Below are 19,462 nucleotides of genomic sequence, written 5' to 3'. Positions count from 1 at the left end.
GGCAGCATCTTCCCTTAGGACTGCAAGGATTAGGTAATTAAACACCAGTAACATGCTTAGAATAGGCCTGTACTGACTTCCCTGTCAGTCTTAGCCATTGCTGCCAGCAGAGTCATTGTTACTAGGAAGTTAGCGTCCTATAAGTCACCTGTCATCAGCATCCTGTAGTCAACTGTCATCAGTGTAGTGCAGTGAGCTCTCTCCTTTTGAGTCACAGAGCAGCCTCCAGGCCAAGACAGCCATCAGCATGGAAGTAGCTTTCACAAAAATCTCTTCAAATATTTAGGTTTTCTTAGAAGGATTAAAGAACCCATAAATATACAAATGTGCATTCTCTGACTCTCTCTCAAAGCAAACTATTTTTTGTTCCCTCCAGAAGCCAAGGGTTTGGAAATGATGGGAAGTACTCTTTGTTTCCTTAGTTTACTTGAAATGTCAGATGAGAATCTTGTGCCATGCCAGATGAGTGAGCACAGACAGATGTCAGCTCAAAACTGTCTTCCTGAACAGAGCCAGGCAGAGCCATCACTATACACTTGTAAGTGACGGAGCCACAGTCTTCTACTGAAGGCCTGCTGCAGCTCACCCAATAACATCCTTAGAGTGTGTGACTGAAGGCTGGAGGCAGGGGGTGATATGTTTCAAGGAGTTTGAGGTCAACATCTGCTCAGTTCAGATCCTACCATGACGATTTACTGGCTGGATGGCCATAGAAACTTACACAACCTCTGAGACTAGCCAATCAGATGGGGCTGAGAGTTCTGGGAGGGAGCTGGTGTGAGGCACAAAAAAGAGATGATCTGACTTTGCTGGCTGTCCATCTACCTGTCCAGACCCTGCATTCTAAGAGGTTATGAATATGGAGTATCTTCTTCACCCCTGAGAGGCTCTGCAATGCAGTTTAAGGCAGGATTTTCTAGGGTTGGCATTCATAAAATTTTCCATGGACAAAAGCAGAGTGATAAAAATGAATACCAATTAGTATATGCTCCTTGTAGCGCTTGCGTGTGCGCTCATGTTCTCTCTCTCTCTCTCTCTCTCTCTCTCTCTCTCTCTCTCTCTGTCTCTCTCTCTCTCTCTCTCACACACACACACACTCACCTACCTGAGGACATTGTATATATGTGTCACATCATAGTTCACACATCACTTCTTTAGTGCAGCTTTCCCTGTCCCTAGACTGTATTAGGCACCTCACCTTTGTACACTCATGACATGTGTAGCCTGCCTTCATTCACTCATCCTAGTTTGTAATTACACATTTTTGTGATGATTTGATGGGTGCTTGTCTTGGGGTAATTAATTGTCCAGTTTGGCTGAGGCCAAGGGGTTTTTCAGGACACAGAGCTTCAGCTCTAAAACTGGTAGAGTCCTGGCCAAACCTGAATGACTGAACACCCTGGTATTCCTCCCTGTCAGGGTGCCATGCTCCATGAGGGCAAGGATTATGCACTTTAAAAAAAGAAAAAGAAAAACACTTATATTCAGTGCCTGGCATATATTTGGATCTTGGTGGGAAGTCAGGAAACATTTGTTGAACTAGTAAAGAATGAATATGTCAATATAAGCTGAACTGTCTTTTCCTATAGAAACCCATCTTTTCTCCTGAGATTGTTCTTTCTATTTTAGGTGCTAATTTCCCTTTTTTATATATAAATTTCCCTTACTTGGCAAGATTTAAACATGTCAGTATCAAATAGTTTTCCTTGCCTTTCTTCCTTCCTTCCCATTTGGGGGTTGGAAATCTACTGATTTGAGGAATGAGTAGTAGAAAAGGAATTAGAATAGTGGGCATCAAGAGAGTTAAAGAAGGTCTCTCTGCTAAAATGCTAGATGATGAGGTTCATGAAGAAAGGAATTGTGGATATTCAGTTTACTTCTTTATCTCTAGGTTCTAGCATAGCACCAAGCATATGTTGCAAGAGCTGAATAAACATTTGTTGAATAAATAAATGACTTAAATAAATAAATGATTTCTGCTCAGTCTCAAGACCTGATGGAGTCAACCTCTGTGCCTAACTCCCTCTTCCTTCCTAACCTCTAGGTAACCCTTTCCTAAAACTGTAAAACTGACCTCAGCAGCCCTTCCTGCTGGATGGAGAAGCAGGTCTCATAGCATAAAGGAGGAAGAACTTTGACATCTTTCCTGATTGGCTGTTATACATTAATTTTTTAAAGGAAAACAGAACTATTTAATCTGATTACCTGTCATTGACTGGTTTAATTTCACCAAATCATGCTGACAAGGACATAAAGCTTACATTTTGTGCTTTGTTTATGATTAGAGCTATCATTTCAGGGAAATCGGGATGGCTAAAAATTTATCTACTTAGTTATAACTTGTTGGCCTTATGGTATTTTTGCTTTTCTTTAACACACTCCTCACCCTCTAGGTCCCTCTTCAACAGTCTCTGTCTTGTCTTTACCATCCCATGGATCATACCGTAGTCTATTTGTCTATGTATTCATATAGCTCCTGCTAGATTGGAGCTTCTTGAAAGGAAGATGCACCAGAGGGCATGCTGTTAGATGGCTTGTAAATAAATTGTTTGTGAGAGGAATGCATCAGTTATATATTTCCACAAAAAGGCTAGGTAACAAATGTGGATCCTTAGTAGTGTAATGGTAGAGCTGTATTTTTGCTCACAAGTCTGTTGATTGGCCGGGTGGCTGGGATGGTCTGGGATAGTCAGCTTTTGGCCAACTAGGGGGATTTTCTGGTCTTGCCTGGGCTCTCTCATATATCTGGGACAGCACCTGAGACAACTGGGCTGATTCAGCCCTGTTGCACAAGTCTTCTCATCTGGAGCATGTCTCTTGGCCAAGGTAGAAGGTCAAGAGAAGGAAAAAAAGCACATGGCCCTGGGAAGGCCCAGAACTGGCACAGTGTCACATCTGCCTCCTTCTCTAGGCAAAACAAGTCACAAGACTGACCCAAGATTTAAGAGGTTGAGAAATAGATCCACCTCTCAGTGGCAGGAGCCACAAAGGGTCATAGAAAAGATGTAGACACAGGAGGGGTAGAGAATGGAGACAAATTTTACAGTCTCTGCCACAGAGTGGGGACCAGTAAGGAAATACCTCATATGTTTCTTTACAAAATAATCACTTTACTGCTTTGACATCTAAATGAATTTATCAGAAATATTTCCAAAGATGGAGCCATGATCTTCCTTGGGAGAGAATAACTCCCCCACCATAGAGGTATTCAACAATAAGCTGAATTCTATGGTCATAGAAGCATTAGGTGGGAGGAGGGTGAGGCTCCTTCCAGCCCCTGGGGAAAGCATTTTCACACAATTTTCCCCTTTTCTTCCAGATCAGCAAAGACCCAATTTTTGTTCCAGGTGTCTGGGGGCCTTATTTCTCAGCCATGGTCCCTGGGTTCTGGCTGAACGAAGGTGGTCAGAGTGTCACTGGAAAATTGGTAAGTTGACACTTACTCTGTAGCATCAGGAATGTTTTATACTGTTGACTATCCCATTTTGTCACGTCACCCATATCCCAGTCATTGGAAGATTTGCATATTCCTAAGTCAGCTAACATTCTCTTAGCATACAACCTAATATATGTTGCATTGTCATGTATGTTTCATAAAGGATTAACTGTTGTTCCAGGCAGAGATGACTGTCCCTTCTTTTCACTGTTCTTTCTCTACATCAATCCATCCCCTCCTCACCCCCTCCAGAAGAGAATGATATTCTGTTTTGTGAAAAATGACAATGTTATTTCCCAGCCCAAACCCTTTAATGGTTCCCTGTAGCCCTTGAGACACAAGTCAGATGATTTGCTGGGCACATCATCCTTTTTGCAGTCTGTCTACTCCAGCCTCACACATGTGCCTGTCACTTATGTTAGATTGTGAAGGACTCACATGGCTCAGGTTATCCCATTCTTCTGTCCCTTTGTATTTGCTTCTTTTCCTGCTTGGGCAGGCAGTTTTACCTGTCCTTTAAACACAACTGCAGTTGATGCAAAGGTGGTGCATTAATCAACTTTTTTGTCACTGTAACCAAAACACCTGACCAGAACAACTTAGAGGAGGAAAAGATTATTTTGGCTCACAGTTTCAGGGATTCAGTCCATAGGGGGCCAACTCATTTGCTTTAGGCCTGAGGAGAGTCAGAACATCATGGTAGAAGTGGGTGGCAGAGGAAAGCTGTCAGCTCATGGCAGCCAGAAAGCAGAGAGAGCAATCAAGCCACCAGGGGTAAAACATAAAATACAAAAGCATACCTAGTGACCCATTTCCTCCAGCTATAACCCACCTGCCTAGAGTTACCAGTCTATAATCCCTTTACAGTATTAATCCAGCCAGTGGATTCATTCACTGATCAGATACAAATCTCATAATATAATAATTTCACCTCTGAACATTTCTGCATTGTCTATCATATGAGCTTATTGGAGAAAACATATCCAAACTATAACAAGTGGTTAGGAAATCCTTTTCATGGGAGACAGTGTTTGTGCTGAGACTTGAAAGATAAATATAGATAAACCAGACACAGAAGGGTAGAGACAGGCTTCTAGGCAGGAGAATTTGCAATGGAAGAAGATGTGGACGTGATAAGTAACAAGCATATTTGATGGTAACAAGCATATTTGATGGTAATTAAAATAGTCCAGAATTTCAGCTCTGGCCCAAATTATTCTTAGAAAAAATAGCTTAAAATAAAAATTAGAGAGCAGGGAAGGGACCACGTCTTTAAAAATCCCTGAAAAACATGCTAAGAAATCGAGCATCAGCAAGAACAGTAGGTGGACACATTCAGATCTCAGTTGGAAGAAACCCTGGATAATAGCCATGAGGAAGAAGGTCTGAGGGCACATGTCCAAAGGAAGGGAGACCAGTTTTATTAGGTTAATCCCCAGATAAATAGCCATGAGGGCTTGAAGGAGGACAGTAGGAATGATAACTGGGAGTTGAGGTCAACAGATCAGCAGGGCTGCTGAGAGATTGGATGAAGAATGCAAGGGAAAAGAGACCTAAGCTCAGTTACCCAATCTCCCATTTACTAGGTTACACTCAAAGTGTCTGTTTATTGTCTGAGTTCTCTCCCAGCCCTTCTAGGTGTTCAGCCAAATTCCAAGTGGTCTGATCCAAAGCTGGATATGGATACAAATAACCATTAATTTCCATTTCTTAAGTATTTCTATTTTAAACTTCCCTAAATGACCTCTCAAAGTAGGTAGAACTGTAGGTGGGTGAGTGGGTTCACAGAGCATGTTCTGTACCCATGCTCCTGTACCAGGCTAGAGAAATGAATCTGCTGAGTCAGACCTCATCAGTCCCTGGTCCTCAGGATCAGACTCAGGTAGGGAAGTTAGTATGAAATAATTAATATCTAATTGGTCTTAAGAGCTATAAATAGAATGGTCAAGAAGGAATACATCATGCCTAAAGTACAGCAGTATGGATGTCCACCTAACATTCTCCTTATTTAAACCACTGCTGTGTTTGTGTGTAATATTATATTTAAATATCCACCCACTTTCTGTTGCATATTGAAGACCTATAACTAAAAGCCCTTTTTAACCCCACATCATAGTATAGTCATAAGAACCCACAGAGGACACAGTCTAGAAACTTTCTAAACAAGGATAGGGGGGAAAAAAAACCAAAAAAACACAACAACAACAAAACATTTCTTTGCATAGGATGCATTGTTCAACAGGGTTTTACAGACAGCATGCAAATTAGACATTTTTTTCAGTTGGAAATGTTTTTTCCAGTATTTGATTCAGTTATTTGTTCTAGATATAAGTGATCTTCACATATGTTTTAACATATATTTGTGAACAAAAATTAGTTATATACCTATTTCATAAGATTAAATTTTAATTTTTAGAAAATTTGACCTCTTTTTTGCTATTTCTAAAAAATCTTCAGTTTTTCACTGTGAGTTTTGATATAAGGCTTAAGAATTGTTAGCCTATCTGTTCAATTAGCTTTGCACTATAAACCATTCCAGTTATATTGGGAGCTCCACTTTGGACAATCGGACATATAGAGTTTCATTGGACATAGAATTGGGTCATGATTGACTCATGGATTATACACAGCAAAATCTTAACCCATTTTGTCCCATCATCCCAGATATGTAAAATGCATAAATAATTAAATATAATGTGTATGTAATAATATATGTAATATATGATACACAATATAATAATGTATAATTATACAATGATATAATTATATGATGTTGTTACTACATATAATAAATATATACTACATAAAATAACTAATATAATAATATTCTTATATAACAGGATACATTGTTATTTGTGTTATAATAATATAATTTATTATAGCAAAATAATATTATAGCACAATAATATATATTATAGTGTGATATAATTTATAATAACATGATTATATTGCAATATAATTATGATAATAATATAATAACATTTAAGCTTTAGATTATTATTTTCAACCTATTTTAATGCACTTATGTCAATTTTTGAAACATCTGCAAAATTGAAAACTTAGGATTTAATGGATTAAGAAACCTAAAAGCTGCTGTGATAGAGCAAAATCTGAAACAAGAACAAAGCAGACCATCTAGTAAGACAGTAATCTGGAGTTGCCAAGCAAAGAAATATAAAACAGCTATAAAACAAAGAAAATGAGGATGATGATATTAATAACAATAATTGGAGTTTATCCAGAATTTTTTCTGTGAGAGGGATTCATATCCTTGAATGATAGTCATGATAATTACGATGCCTAATGTTATTTTGAAAGTTTATTTCCCAGTTTCGATTCCAATAATTTTGTATATTATCTCATTTAATTCTCTCAGAACTCTACACTTTGCAAAACTTTATAAACATTCTCTTGTAGATTCTCTCAGGAGATAGGAAAAGTTACTATCTGTATTTTATAATGGACCACTGAACCCAGGGTTTCCAGCACCGCCTGACCCACCACCAATGGCCTTTTCATTTGGTCCCTTTGCCACTTACCTTTCCTTATGGCTTACCAATCCTGGTTCCTTCTATGGTAAATTTTGATCTCTGGTTTTGAAATACGCTGTCATCATGTAGGACTCTAAGAGGAACTTGTATCCCTCTGTTCTTTGTTTCATACACACAACTCTGTTAAACCTCAGCTGAAGGTTGCTGTAGCTGCAGACACGGTCATAAATATACCATCCCCATCAGAAGAGAAGGGAAAGGAAATGGGAAAAGAGAAGAAAAGGGAAGCAAGGAGAAAGAAGAAAAAAACAAAAATAAGAAAAAGAAAGGGAAGAAACACACAAACTGTACATCACTTGAAAAAGAATACTAAAAGTTTCATTTTTTCCAGTTAGATACAGAGAACTTCATTACAAAGCAAAACCATCATTCCAAGTATATGAATACATTGGTACTTTAAAAACAAATCTTCATCTGATTATCTTCAGGATGAAGAAAAAAATGGGATTTTTTTTCTGGTCCTGGAACTCTTACAGTCTTATTTGACTGAGAATTAGACTTATTGTTGATTCAGTTCACATCACTGATATTTATTTCTTCTCTGAAAGGCCACACACTCCCTTTCCATGAATGATTGATTTTAGTTGTACCACCAAACACCCATCCAAGGTTGTCTTGTGCTCACCAATTTTCCAGAAAAATCATGCAAAAAACATTGCTTTTTGTCCAGACTTTTTCCACAGATCACTAACCCTGGTGTTCACTGAATCCAGATGCTGAAACTCATTTCCAGCTGGATCTTGGCCATCCCCCATGTAACTGCTCCTCTCTGTCTTAATTGAAGTGAGTTCTTTGGAAGAGGTGTTGGGTAAAGGGAGGCCAAGATAAGTTCCTGCATTATACTGTGGTAGATTTGCTTCCTGGGACAATTGAGTTTACATTGGAATTGTATGAACCCAGAATTTGAATTTATAAAATTGAGTCACAGAACCACAAGGCAACAAATTTCTCTGTGTTTTTGGAAATGTGGGATTTGTGCATTGGGAATGCCTATCTATCTCCACCTATCTATCTCCTTGCAGTATGTCCAGTGCTGTGCAGGTTATAGAAATGGTCATTTTATCCCTTCTTTCATTCAGTCATTCTATCATGTTACAGGGATTTTCAGATCTATTACACCAGTCCAGGCAAGAATGAGGTCACCTCAGTAGCTCATCATCACCTAAGAAAGTTGGATGTAGTACTGATAATTATAAATTTATTATTGTACATAAGAATAGATTGTTCTATCCCTGCAGCCTACTGGAAAGGTGGGAGCTGGCACGTACTGAGGGCCTGTTATATGTCAAGCTCTTTTAGGCCCAATAAGATTCAGTCCTTCTTTTGATTTTTCCTCATGTGCGTGCATGCATGCATGCATATTGTCAGTGTTATTATTTTAGTTTTACTAGTGAATAAATAGGCTGCGAACAGTAAGGTAACTTGTTCAAGGGCATACTGTTAATTATGAGTGGGAAAGCCATGATCTTTAACCCCGTTTGACCGCCAGAGTCCTCAGATCTTTCCAGAACTGCACTCGACTTTTACAAGACTAACTTTGCAGAACTTTATAAACATTCTCTTGTAGATTCTCTCAGGAAACAACTACTGTCTGTAGGGTGATATTCTTTCCAAGCATCTGAAGCAAGGTTTTGTAGGACTGTAAGAGAAAAATGTATGTGTGTCAGTACTGATGGGATCTATTTGTTTCCCCAACACTTCACATTAGCTAATTGGAATGACTTCATGGATACACAGACCAACTAAAAACCAAACATCTCCCGGTGACCTCTTCTTGCCTTAGCTCATACTGTACTTTCTGTATACCCACCTGGATTCATGCATACTCTCCTAGCTGGTGTCTTTCTCTTATCAGGCCTCCAAATATCTCTCTTGCACTATTATTAGCTAAAGCAGTCTTTCTAAAACAGATGCAACCCTTTCAATCTTCATAGCTCTTCATTTATCTGTAATATAGACTCTATAATTTTTAGAGTGAATTCTTTTATACAAACAATATTTATTAAATACTTACTGTGTTCAAGGTACTGTTCTGAGTAGGAAAATGTCAGTGCATAAAACAGTCTCTTCTGCCCCCTCCCCCAAAATCTGTACCTTTCTCAAGCTTGAATTCTAACAATAGGAGATATAAACTGCAAATAAATAAATATACTTCATTCTATATATTAGAGGAGTTGGTTATGAGTTCAGAAGTGTAAGTTGCAGTTTTAAATAGTATAGCCGTGGTAGGTCTTATTGATATGACATTTAAGCAAAGAATGAAGAAGGGAAGGAATTTAGCCAATTTAAACCCCAGGGGAAGAATATGCCAGGCCAAGGGAATAATCAGTACAAAGATCCTGAGGGGACTGTATGCTGGGGGTATTATAGGAATAGCAAGGAGGTCACAGAGGTGGAGCTGAATGAATCAACATGAGAGTTGCAGATAATAAGTTCAGTGGGGTGCAGATAATAAGTTCAGTGGGGTGAGGGGTTTGTGTTTTTTACTACTCTAAGAATTTTAGCTTTTGCCCTGAGTGAAATGAGAAACTACTGGAGAATAATGAGCAGAAGAGTGATGTGATATGACTTAGATTTTTTAAAGGTCATTCTGCCTGCAGCCTGCTATGCTGAGAATTAACTGGGATGGGTTGGGGTGGAGTGGATAGAAACACTGGAAGCCAGGAAGAAGTTATTGCTATAAGCCCAATGAGATAAGGATGCTGGCAGTAGAGCTGGTAAAGAGTGGTCCAGTTTTGGATATACTTGGAAAGTACAGCCAACAGGCTTTCTTGATGGATTAGATGCAAAGTATGCAGAAAAGAAAGAGGTCCAGGATTCTGGAGGATAACATTGCTGTCAATGAAGAAAATGGATTAGATGTCAGGGAGGTAGAAGAAGGAATCAAGAGTTACTCTCAGTCTTCTGACTGCATAACTGATACCCTCCCAAAATTGATCCTGCATTATTTGTCTTCATCTTGGTAAAGAATACCATCATTTATATTTTTTATCAAAGCCACAAAAAATTAGGATTAATTCTTGGCTTTCTTTTACCCTCTCTCCCTATACTAGTCCATCAATAAGTCCTATGGATCCCATCTCTGAAAAATACCACCAGTCTGCTCCAAGTACTGGTGGTCAATCCACCAGTGTGTCTCTCCCGGTCTAAGTAATGTGATAAACACAGCATATACTTAGGTCTTGCTTTTCTATCCTGTCTTATGATTTCTGGTTTTTGTGTGGAATGTTCAAATTCTTTGTATTTAATATAAAAATCAGTATGGTTGGATTTAGGTCTCTCTGGATTGTTGACACATACCTCCTCCCTGTGTTCTCATGTGACCCTCACTCTGTGTGAATTAAACCATCATACTATAGTAATACAAGCTTACCCACGATTACAGCAGCACAATACACAATAACCAAACTAGGAACCAGCCTAAGTGTTCACAGATAGATGAATGAATAAAGAAAATATGGTATACATACACAATAGAGTTTAGTTCACCCATAAAGAAAAAAACGAAATTATGTTATTTGCAGGAAAATGGATGGAAGTAGAGACCCTTACATTAAGCAAATTAAGTCAAACTCAGAAGGTCAGCGTTGAGTTATATGTTTTCTCTCATATGTGGAAGAAGGAAAAAGAAAAGGAAAAGTGTAGGGAGTGTCTCATGAAAATCAAAGAGAGATCAGTATAATAGATGAAGAGACCAGTGGGAAGGAGGAAGGGAGGGAGAGGGGAGTGCTGGGGAGTGATATTGGCCAAATTTTATTGTTATATTTTGTGCATGTGCAGATATTTAACAGCAAATCCCACCATTATGTTCAACTGTAATGTACCAATAAAAATATGGAGAAAAACATTTTAAGCTTCCATCTGATATATTTTTTCTTTTAGACGTAGAACTTTCTCTAGCATTTCATATAATAGAGATCAAATGACAAAAGACATTCTCTCTTTTATTTCAGTTCATTTATTTTTCATCTTATCTTGAAAAATGTGTTCAATATAGATTCATGGTTGGCAGATTCTTTTTTTTTTCTCTTATTCAGCATCTTCAGAGAGCTCTTCCTTGACTGCTCTAAAACCAGTGTCCTTTATATAGTAGCTTATTTGTTTCTTTTAAAGCACTAATCACTTTCTCTCATTTTACTTATATTTATTATAATTATACTTACTATTTATTGACTGTCTCTATTTTTCAATAGATATAATCTCCACTGGAACACATATTAAGTCAAATGTAATTGCTACTGAATTCCCTGTGCTTACTATGTCTAGAAAAGAATAGGTGCTCAATTAATTGATATTGTTGAGTCTACAGAGAATATTTCCATTCTAAACTATATTTAGATTTTGAAGCACCCATTTCCCTTTGTAGGCAGAACTTTGTGAGAGCAAAGACTTTTGACTTTTCTTTATATTTTTATCCTTAGTTTTCAGAATAGTGGATAGCACAAGGTGAACATACATCATGTTAGTTTCATAAATAAGTAAATTAATTAGCAAACTAAATATTTACAAAGTTATCAACTTTGGTGGTGAATGAGACTGACTGAACTAGCAATGTAATCACTCAGAATTTTTCCACTGGTAATTGGAGTTCTTCTAGGTAACTGATCTTAAAGTTTCAATGAAACACTTGTTAATCTGTCTTTTGGGAGTGTTTGTTACTCTTCAGGACTGTTCAGTGTAGAGACCCATAGTCCTCTTCCGTAGCACAGAGAAGTTGCCTAGATTGCACGTTGTTTTTCATTATATTCTTATGAGGATTTCAAGAAGGAAAAAATCAGCAAGTTTTTTGGTTTCCAGATAAGATGACTTACATAAATAAAGAGTTAAAATGGCTTAGATTTGAAAAAAGTGGTATTACAGCTTAATGTAAATAGAGAAAAAGGAGTTCTGAAAAATGCTAAATGCTTTTTTAAAAGAAGCTTGGTGATTTCTTTGCCAGAAAGACACAGTAAAAGCTTTAAGATTAATATGTAAACTGATTTTAATAGGAAAGAAAGTCATCTTGCAATAAGAGCTTTGCTTTAGCTAAATGACTATAGAACTTAAGATTCTTGAAATAAATTCAAGGTTTGCATTTGTTGGAGGAGGTGTTTTGCTGGTTTTATGAATTTGTTTTGTTTTGTTTTTACCTCCAAACTCTTTGTCAGCAACATTGGTTGCTCAGGCAATGCAGTTCTCTCAGCAATTCACACACATTTGGCTATCTGTCATGTTGATTTATTAGCATTTCATAGAGAATCAGAGATGGTCTGACCCAAGGTCTTATCCTGAGCCAGACCTGAGCTCAGGTCTCAGGACTCCTTGTCCTGTCCTCTCTCTCCCATATCAAAGATCAGAAACTCAAGTGCCTAAAGAAGTCAAACCATGTAAATGAGCAAAGAGATTAATGAAGGAACAGTTCTCACTTCCACAGAGAAGTTTCTCCTGTATCTGTACTCTGTGGCTCAGTTTCTTGTTCCTTCCTTTGCAGAGAAATGTATCTTCAGTGCAAGTAAAACATTAGTGGAATCGTGATGATCAATGGATAAAACGTGGTGTGTCTTGCTGGGTAGTGGTGTGGAGCCTGCAACCTCTCACAGCTGGAGAGAGGAGGCCTGTGTGCAAGACCAGCCATCACTCAGCCAACTCTTGCCATGTGGGAAATAATTCTGCAAGAGAAACTAGAATCAGGACTTTAAGGGAAAGCTCCCAATTTAAAAATATTGGCTCGTTTTATAAAACATTATATATCCTAAATAAAATACATCTGTGGGCCAGACACCACCTTGCACTACCCATTTATGATCTGTGCTTTCGACTGTTTTGAACCATTGTTTCTCCATGTTCCTAGCACAGATGCTACCTTGACAAGGAAGGGCCCAACATCCTAAGTTATTCCCCGTAAGGTGACTTTTCCATCTTGGTCTGAGGAAGACCTGCCTCCAACCATCTCCAGCTTCCTTCCTGTCCCAGTAGTGTTTAGCTTTCCAGCCCACTCTTCAGCTGTCTGCTCTTGGAGCCAAAATCTGAGAAGATGGCAGAAACAAGAAAAAGTCGCAGTTAGACTAGTTCTGTCAGTACATTTCTGAGGCAACCACTTGGCAATGACAGTCGTTGTTGTGAATCTGGTTATCTCATTGGGAAACAAATATGACTTGTGGGACACCATGTTCTTCTATACTGTGCTAAATGCATTAGAGATTAGAACACAAGTTCTAAGGTCAACCCTAGGAACAGACACTTCTTCCAGACTGCTGAAGTGAGCACTTAGTGATTTGACAAACTGGTGTGTCCTTTGTTAATCAGAGAGGCCTTTACCACCAAATGCTGTGGAAAATAAAAGTACAGTGGACTGGGATCCTGTTCCCACAACCATTTTTACTTTTGGGCTATACCCATTCTTCTTCATAATAGATATTATGAACTGATAGCCACCTGTACAATTGGCACTCACCACAACCTTCCCTATCTTGGAAATTTTATTGTCTCCTTTTTGCTGAAGTACAGAAACGAGGCTCTGAGAGTTTAAGTAACTTCTGAAGTTTTCACAGAAGATAAGGATAGACAGCAAGACTCTATGGCAAAGTTCTTGGTTTTTTTCCTTATCTTAAAATGTGGGCTTGCTTATTATTTTTCACCTAAGCTGAGGCTAACAGACTGAGAGACAGTTGCCACTGGAAAGCTAGTTTGTTATTCTCAATTCCCTGGAAGAGAAGAAACCCTGACCCTGTGGCAGCATCAGGGTCAGTTAAGAGTCAAGAGGGAGGGAGCAACAACCTCAGGCCAGAACCTTCATCTAGTTTTCTTGGGAATCTGGCTGGGATTAGAGAAACAGAAGAACCCCCATGCAAGAGCCAAGATGAAGGGAGGGTACAGAGATAGGCTCTGAGTTAGTTGCTTTTCATATGAAAAAGGTGGAAAGCTTTTCACCACCTTTAGGAATTGGCCAGCCCTGGGAGAGACTGCCCCTCCAGAGTCAGCTAGACCCCAGATGTCAAGGCATCCAGAAAACAGAAAACAAAAGGGCAGAATTATACAATCACATTGCCTTTTCTTATACTCCAAATTTAAAAGTCATCTGACTCTGATTTTCTTAGATTCTGTAACTAGTCTGTCCCTAAGCTTGCTTTATTTTCCTCAAAATGGGTCTCATTCGTTCATTTCAGATACCAGGCATTGTTCTAGGGACATATTGAGGCTGTTATTTTGAAAGTGCCCAGAGTGCAGGATCAGAGACAGACTAGACACTAAGGATTGTAAATGAACTTGGTAAACGCTGCAGTAGGGCAAGGACTGGGATGTGGGCCCTGTACTCCCACTGTTGGCTTCTGATCCTCGCCTGCATTTCCTGCTCACTATATCTTATTATCTCCCTCTTCTGCACACCCTGCTAGATAAATTTTCCTTATCTTTTCATCATTTTGTTCCCTCAATCCAAGTCATTTCCTATGGCTCCAATTCAAAAAAAGTATGAACCATTATCTGACTTCCAAGATACACTGTCTATCCCAACTCCCCTCATTCATCCATATTTCTGCCACTATACTTATTCTCTAATTTAATATGCATTTACGCTGTGACCAATGTGTGCCCATCACAAATAGATAGAAAGGTGAAATTTGTTAAGAATCACCGAGAAAAAAAGATGTAGTGTTGTGTGAGCATGCCGTACGCTTCCATGATTCATTCATCCTACACTCATTCCACAAATATTTATCAAACCCCTGTAAGATGCCAGGAGAGCAGGTAGTCCAATTCCCTCCATCCTTACAACCATAAACGTTTTTTCCATCTTCATGTCTCTATAATTGCCAAATGATGAATGACTACCTTACTTTATGCTACTAAATATTGTATTATTCCTTTTCACTGTGTCCCAGAGCCTGAGGACTGTTCCTGGTACTTTAGTCCCCCAGTAAATACTAGATAATTGCATTCATGGCTACACTACACATGTCCTCCTGTAAGCTCATTCAAATCTCCTTCCTCTAAACTCCTCAAGTACCTCCCATAAAAGAAAATAGCATAAAAAGTAACACCTTTAATTATTCATTAATGATCTCAGTGGGTTCATCTTGATGCACTCCCAAGTTTACAAATTCTTTGAGGGTCCAGAATAATATGCCTCATCACAGTAACCCAAAGTTGAACATCTAGGAAGTAAATATTCAAAACTCACATGATTTTTTTTTCATTGAAATGATCAATGGTTGTTAATTTGAAATATTTTCATAAAACTACACCAATCCAATGGAACTTTAAAAGGAGGCTATTTTAGAAGGAGGCTGACAGGTCAAGGAGTTTGTTGAGTTCAAAGCAGTGACGAGCTCAGAGTCACACAGCAGGTGAGAACCAGAGCCAGATCCCAGAACAAGTATTTTTACACAGCCTTGGCTCTTCAGAAACATGCTCAGAGAGCCTATCTCTAAAATAGCCAAAATCACCAGTCTGTTCATGGTTTGAATGAAAATAAATCCCTCAAAATGGTTGTTTAAGATTCCTAGAGACTCAAGTAAACATGGACAAATGCACATCTTGGGTTCAAGGACCCCCAGCACAGTGTGGCTGTCGCAGAAGGAGGAGCGGAGCTGGGAAGCATTGCTATTCCCAGGGCACAGGACAAGCTGTTTTGTTTAGAGCCATCCAAGGGATTAGGAATTAAATCCTAGATGTGTGATTTCAGATGAGAAGATACTATCTGCAGAGTTCAGACATTTCTGTCCTTGGAGAGCTGCCCTGGTTTCCCCTGGGACAACCTTTCTGTTCAGGGAGGTGCTCTTGACAGCTCTGGGGCACCTCATATTTTTTAAACTGGGATTCCCTCATTGTTCTCCTTCCCTCTTCCCCTCCATCACAGCTGCTACATTAGTAAAACACATTGAGTAATTCAAGGTTTTGACACTGCCCTGGAGTGACAGCCTGGATTAGGAGGGGGAGTGATATGATCCAGCCATAGTACTTTTAACAGCCAGACCCCCCACATTGAACTTGAGTTACCTTTCCTTCCCATTCCTCCTTCATGAACCTGCTACTACCATTTTAGCCTTGGGATTTTCATTTCTTCTCTTTAAACCTTTTTGTTTTATAAATTCCAGAGGTTGACATTAGGTTAAGGAAAGCTAGTTCTGAAAGAAACAAATTATCCTTTTAATGTTCTTGGATTCTCAATGGACAAAGAGCTGGAAGAAACATATTTTTTAATGTATCCTTTCTACCTTAAACATAGATTAGAGGAGCTATAAAACTGACCCATTACTCTTATCTTTCAGATAGACCACCTGGTGCAAGGCCACCCTGCCTTCCCTGAATTGCAAGCCAAGGCCACAGCCAGGTAACTACTCTGTTTTCCCTACAGCTTTCCTTGTATGACTGCATGGGTGATATTCACTTTGGGTGTTTCATGACCTTCAGATCCTATGGACAGTGAATACATCTGACAGGAGTTGGTTATAAAATACTCAGTCATGTGGATGGTCCAGAACATCATTTATGAATTTTTAGGAAGATCCGAGACAACTCTGAGAACCTAAAGATCCTATAAGAATATGCTCAGGGCTCTGGATGAAAAACTCTGATGTAGATGAAAGTGTCTGGATTTTGGAGTCAAAACTTCTTGAGTGCATATCCCAGCTTTATTCTTTACTAGGTATGTGACCTTGCACAGGTTATTCAACCTCTTTAGGTCTGTCTCTTTACCTGTAAACTGAGCATAGTAGCTGATGTGGAGTGGTTTCTGGGACATATTAAGTAAAACTAAGTGTAAAGCAGTATTTACAACATACTCTCTTTCAAGAAGGAGATATAAGAAAATATATGTGCAAAGGAAATACTGGAAGATTTCATCAGAAATTAGTGGGATTGGATACATATAGAAGATGGGTAGAAATGACATGGAAAGTATGTGGGAATAGGAGCAGGATGGTAGGACAGAATACTGCTTCTCTGAGTACTTTTTTATGTAACTGGCTAAGTCCTAAAACCATAGTGATACTTCTTGTTTCCTTAAAATGAATATAGATAGATAGATAAATCAATGGATAGATAAATAGAAAAATGAACCTACTGTATTACAAATAAACAACATAACCACACTAAAGGGAATTGGGGAAGAAAAAGAACTAACCCAGATAACCTTGGAAAAGGATATTTTGACAGTATGCTGAATAGTTAAAGATAAAAATAAGTCTATATAAAATATGTACTTCTGATAAGTAAATTTGTTTTTTGTAGGTGTATGGGTTAGCCATTTTTCAAATCTTTTATGTGTATACTTCAATTGAGCAAGTAAATAAATATATGGTAGAATATAAAAGCCAAATTTCTCACACATTGTGAAAGGATTTTGATACGAATGGAAAAATAGTCTGTTTACAGTGGAGAAATCTGGCAGACAACACCTTTCCCAAGTTAACAGCACCAGCAATAAGATATCTCAATATCATGTACCTGCCTTTATAACACACCAAGGACACATCATTTCTGGAATGTTCTTGCCCAAAATAAATAAACTCAGTGTCAGCTCAAGAAGATATCAGACAAGCCCAAATTGAAAGCTAATATACTAAATTATTAGCCGATAGGCCTCAAAAGATCATGAAATGTAAACACTGAAGAGCTGTCCCAGATTGAAGGAGACTAAGGAGTGACCTGTGCTTTGTAAAGCCACAGGCTGTTTCTCAGACCCCCTTTATGTGTACTCAACAGCGTGTGGTAGCTCTGATTATTGCTCTCTCCTTTTAACATTCTGGCTTTCCAAAATGTTACCCTCTCCCAGTTTTCTTCCTATGTCTCTGACTCCTTTTCAAGCTCATGGTCCTTTTTTTGACCATCAACATCAAAGTTCATCACAACTGGGTTCCTGGCCCTCTTGTTCTATCTTTTCATCTCTCCCAAGGTGATTCCAACTATGCTCTTGACTTCATTAATTTTTATATTTTAATGACTCAAAGTTTATCTCCAGCTCAGATGTTTTTGCAACAATATTCATTCTCCACCTTCTTTCTATTGTCTTGCAAAGGAAAGTGCATCTGTATCCCATCAGATCTATGAATGCAAGATTCTGGACTATGTGACCCATTATGCTTCAGGTCTCAGAATGAAATAGGCAGAACTGTTGCTAAAATGAAGTTGGCTGTTTGAAAGAGTGGACAAAACCCTTGGAGTCAGGAACCACATGCCTCTTTTGCTTTGACTTGGGGCATTCTGAAAACATCAATGTAGATCACCTCTATCTCAGAGCTTAGCATCAGCAAATCCTGTTTGAAACTGTAGAAACAAATGTTGATAAACAGATTGAGTATTTTATCCTCTTGATTTACCATAATCCTTTTAGGCCCCATCTCTGAATATAAATGTTTTGTGAGCTTGTAAATCATGTAAGCAATAACTAGATGTGCCCATAACATGTAACTGGCAACCAGTCTCTCTGCATGGGGCCACAAATGCAGATATTTCACTCCTTGATTGTAGATCACTTTAAATTGATTGTAACTTTAACTCTTTTCTCTTCATCTTGTTTCTCATATGAAACCTTAACTAACAATGCCTCAGAATGAAGTTCTGTTGACATCAGATCTTTGAGGAGAGGCTATTGGCATAATCTGTAAGAACTAGGTTCAAGGTTGGCAGCACAGTCAAGGTTAAAATCCATATCTTATGAGCATATCTAATGCTAGAGTAAACAAAGCAAAGTCCTTGTTTTGATAGAATTTATATATATATATATATATATACACACACACACACACACACACACATATGTACGTATACATATATATGTATGTGTATATAATTTTATATATACATATTTATATATATGCATACACAAATATATAAGTATATATAATTACACTATGTATGTAGTATATATATAGTACTTAAGTAACTGTATAGTGTATGTATACATTATACATAGTATAACTATATATGCATACATATATGTGTATATCTATGTGTGTATACTTATGTATATGTGTATATGTATATGTATATATATATATGGAACAGCAAGTCCCAAGGTCTTGAGCCAGTGGCCAGTTCGGCATCAACAGGGAACGTTGTAAAGGCCACTGTGGCTGGACCAAAGTGGGAGAAAGGAGAATCAGATGAGGGCTGGAAGTGAGCCAGGGGTCACACCATGCATGTCATTGTATATAACTAAGAGGACTGTGGTTTTCTTCAAGGTTTTAGTTGATTTGGTTTGGTTTCTTTTGTTATTGTTTTTTTGGAGGTGGGGATTGAACTTGGGCCTCACAAATGCTAAGCACACACGTTAACCCTGAGCTATACCCCAGCCCAATAGTTTTAGTTTTTAAGCAGAGGAGAGATACAATGAGATTTGTCTTTTAAAAGGATTACTTTGGCTGCCCTGTGAATAATAACTAGGTTATTTGAGGAGATATAGACAAATATGGGGAAAATAAAGCTGCTGGGTATCCCTTGGTAAGCTCACTGTCTGCTGGGGAAGACTGTAGACAGAACAGAAAAGCCAGTCTGT

The 19,462-nt window shown here is 38.4% G+C and overlaps 1 protein-coding gene across 9 annotated transcripts in view; it reads left to right on the top strand.

The window, feature by feature from the left end:
* The window catches only part of Fggy (FGGY carbohydrate kinase domain containing), a 399,645-nt gene that overhangs the window by 273,150 nt on the left and 107,033 nt on the right, over window positions 1–19,462 (top strand). For all 9 annotated transcript variants that reach the window (XR_013091912.2, XM_076862364.2, XM_076862361.2 and 6 more), the window contains 2 exons: window positions 3,320–3,427; window positions 16,236–16,297. Coding sequence is in view for 8 of the 9 variants with exons in the window: in XM_076862364.2 (XP_076718479.2) it covers window positions 3,320–3,427; window positions 16,236–16,297 (170 nt within the window). In the remaining variant the exon portion in view is untranslated. The remainder of the gene's footprint in view (window positions 1–3,319; window positions 3,428–16,235; window positions 16,298–19,462) is intronic.

Source organism: Callospermophilus lateralis, chromosome 7, assembly GCF_048772815.1.
Source record: "Callospermophilus lateralis isolate mCalLat2 chromosome 7, mCalLat2.hap1, whole genome shotgun sequence".
Taxonomy (NCBI): Eukaryota; Metazoa; Chordata; class Mammalia; order Rodentia; family Sciuridae; genus Callospermophilus; species Callospermophilus lateralis.
This window is presented reverse-complemented; position numbering and strand designations above follow the sequence as displayed.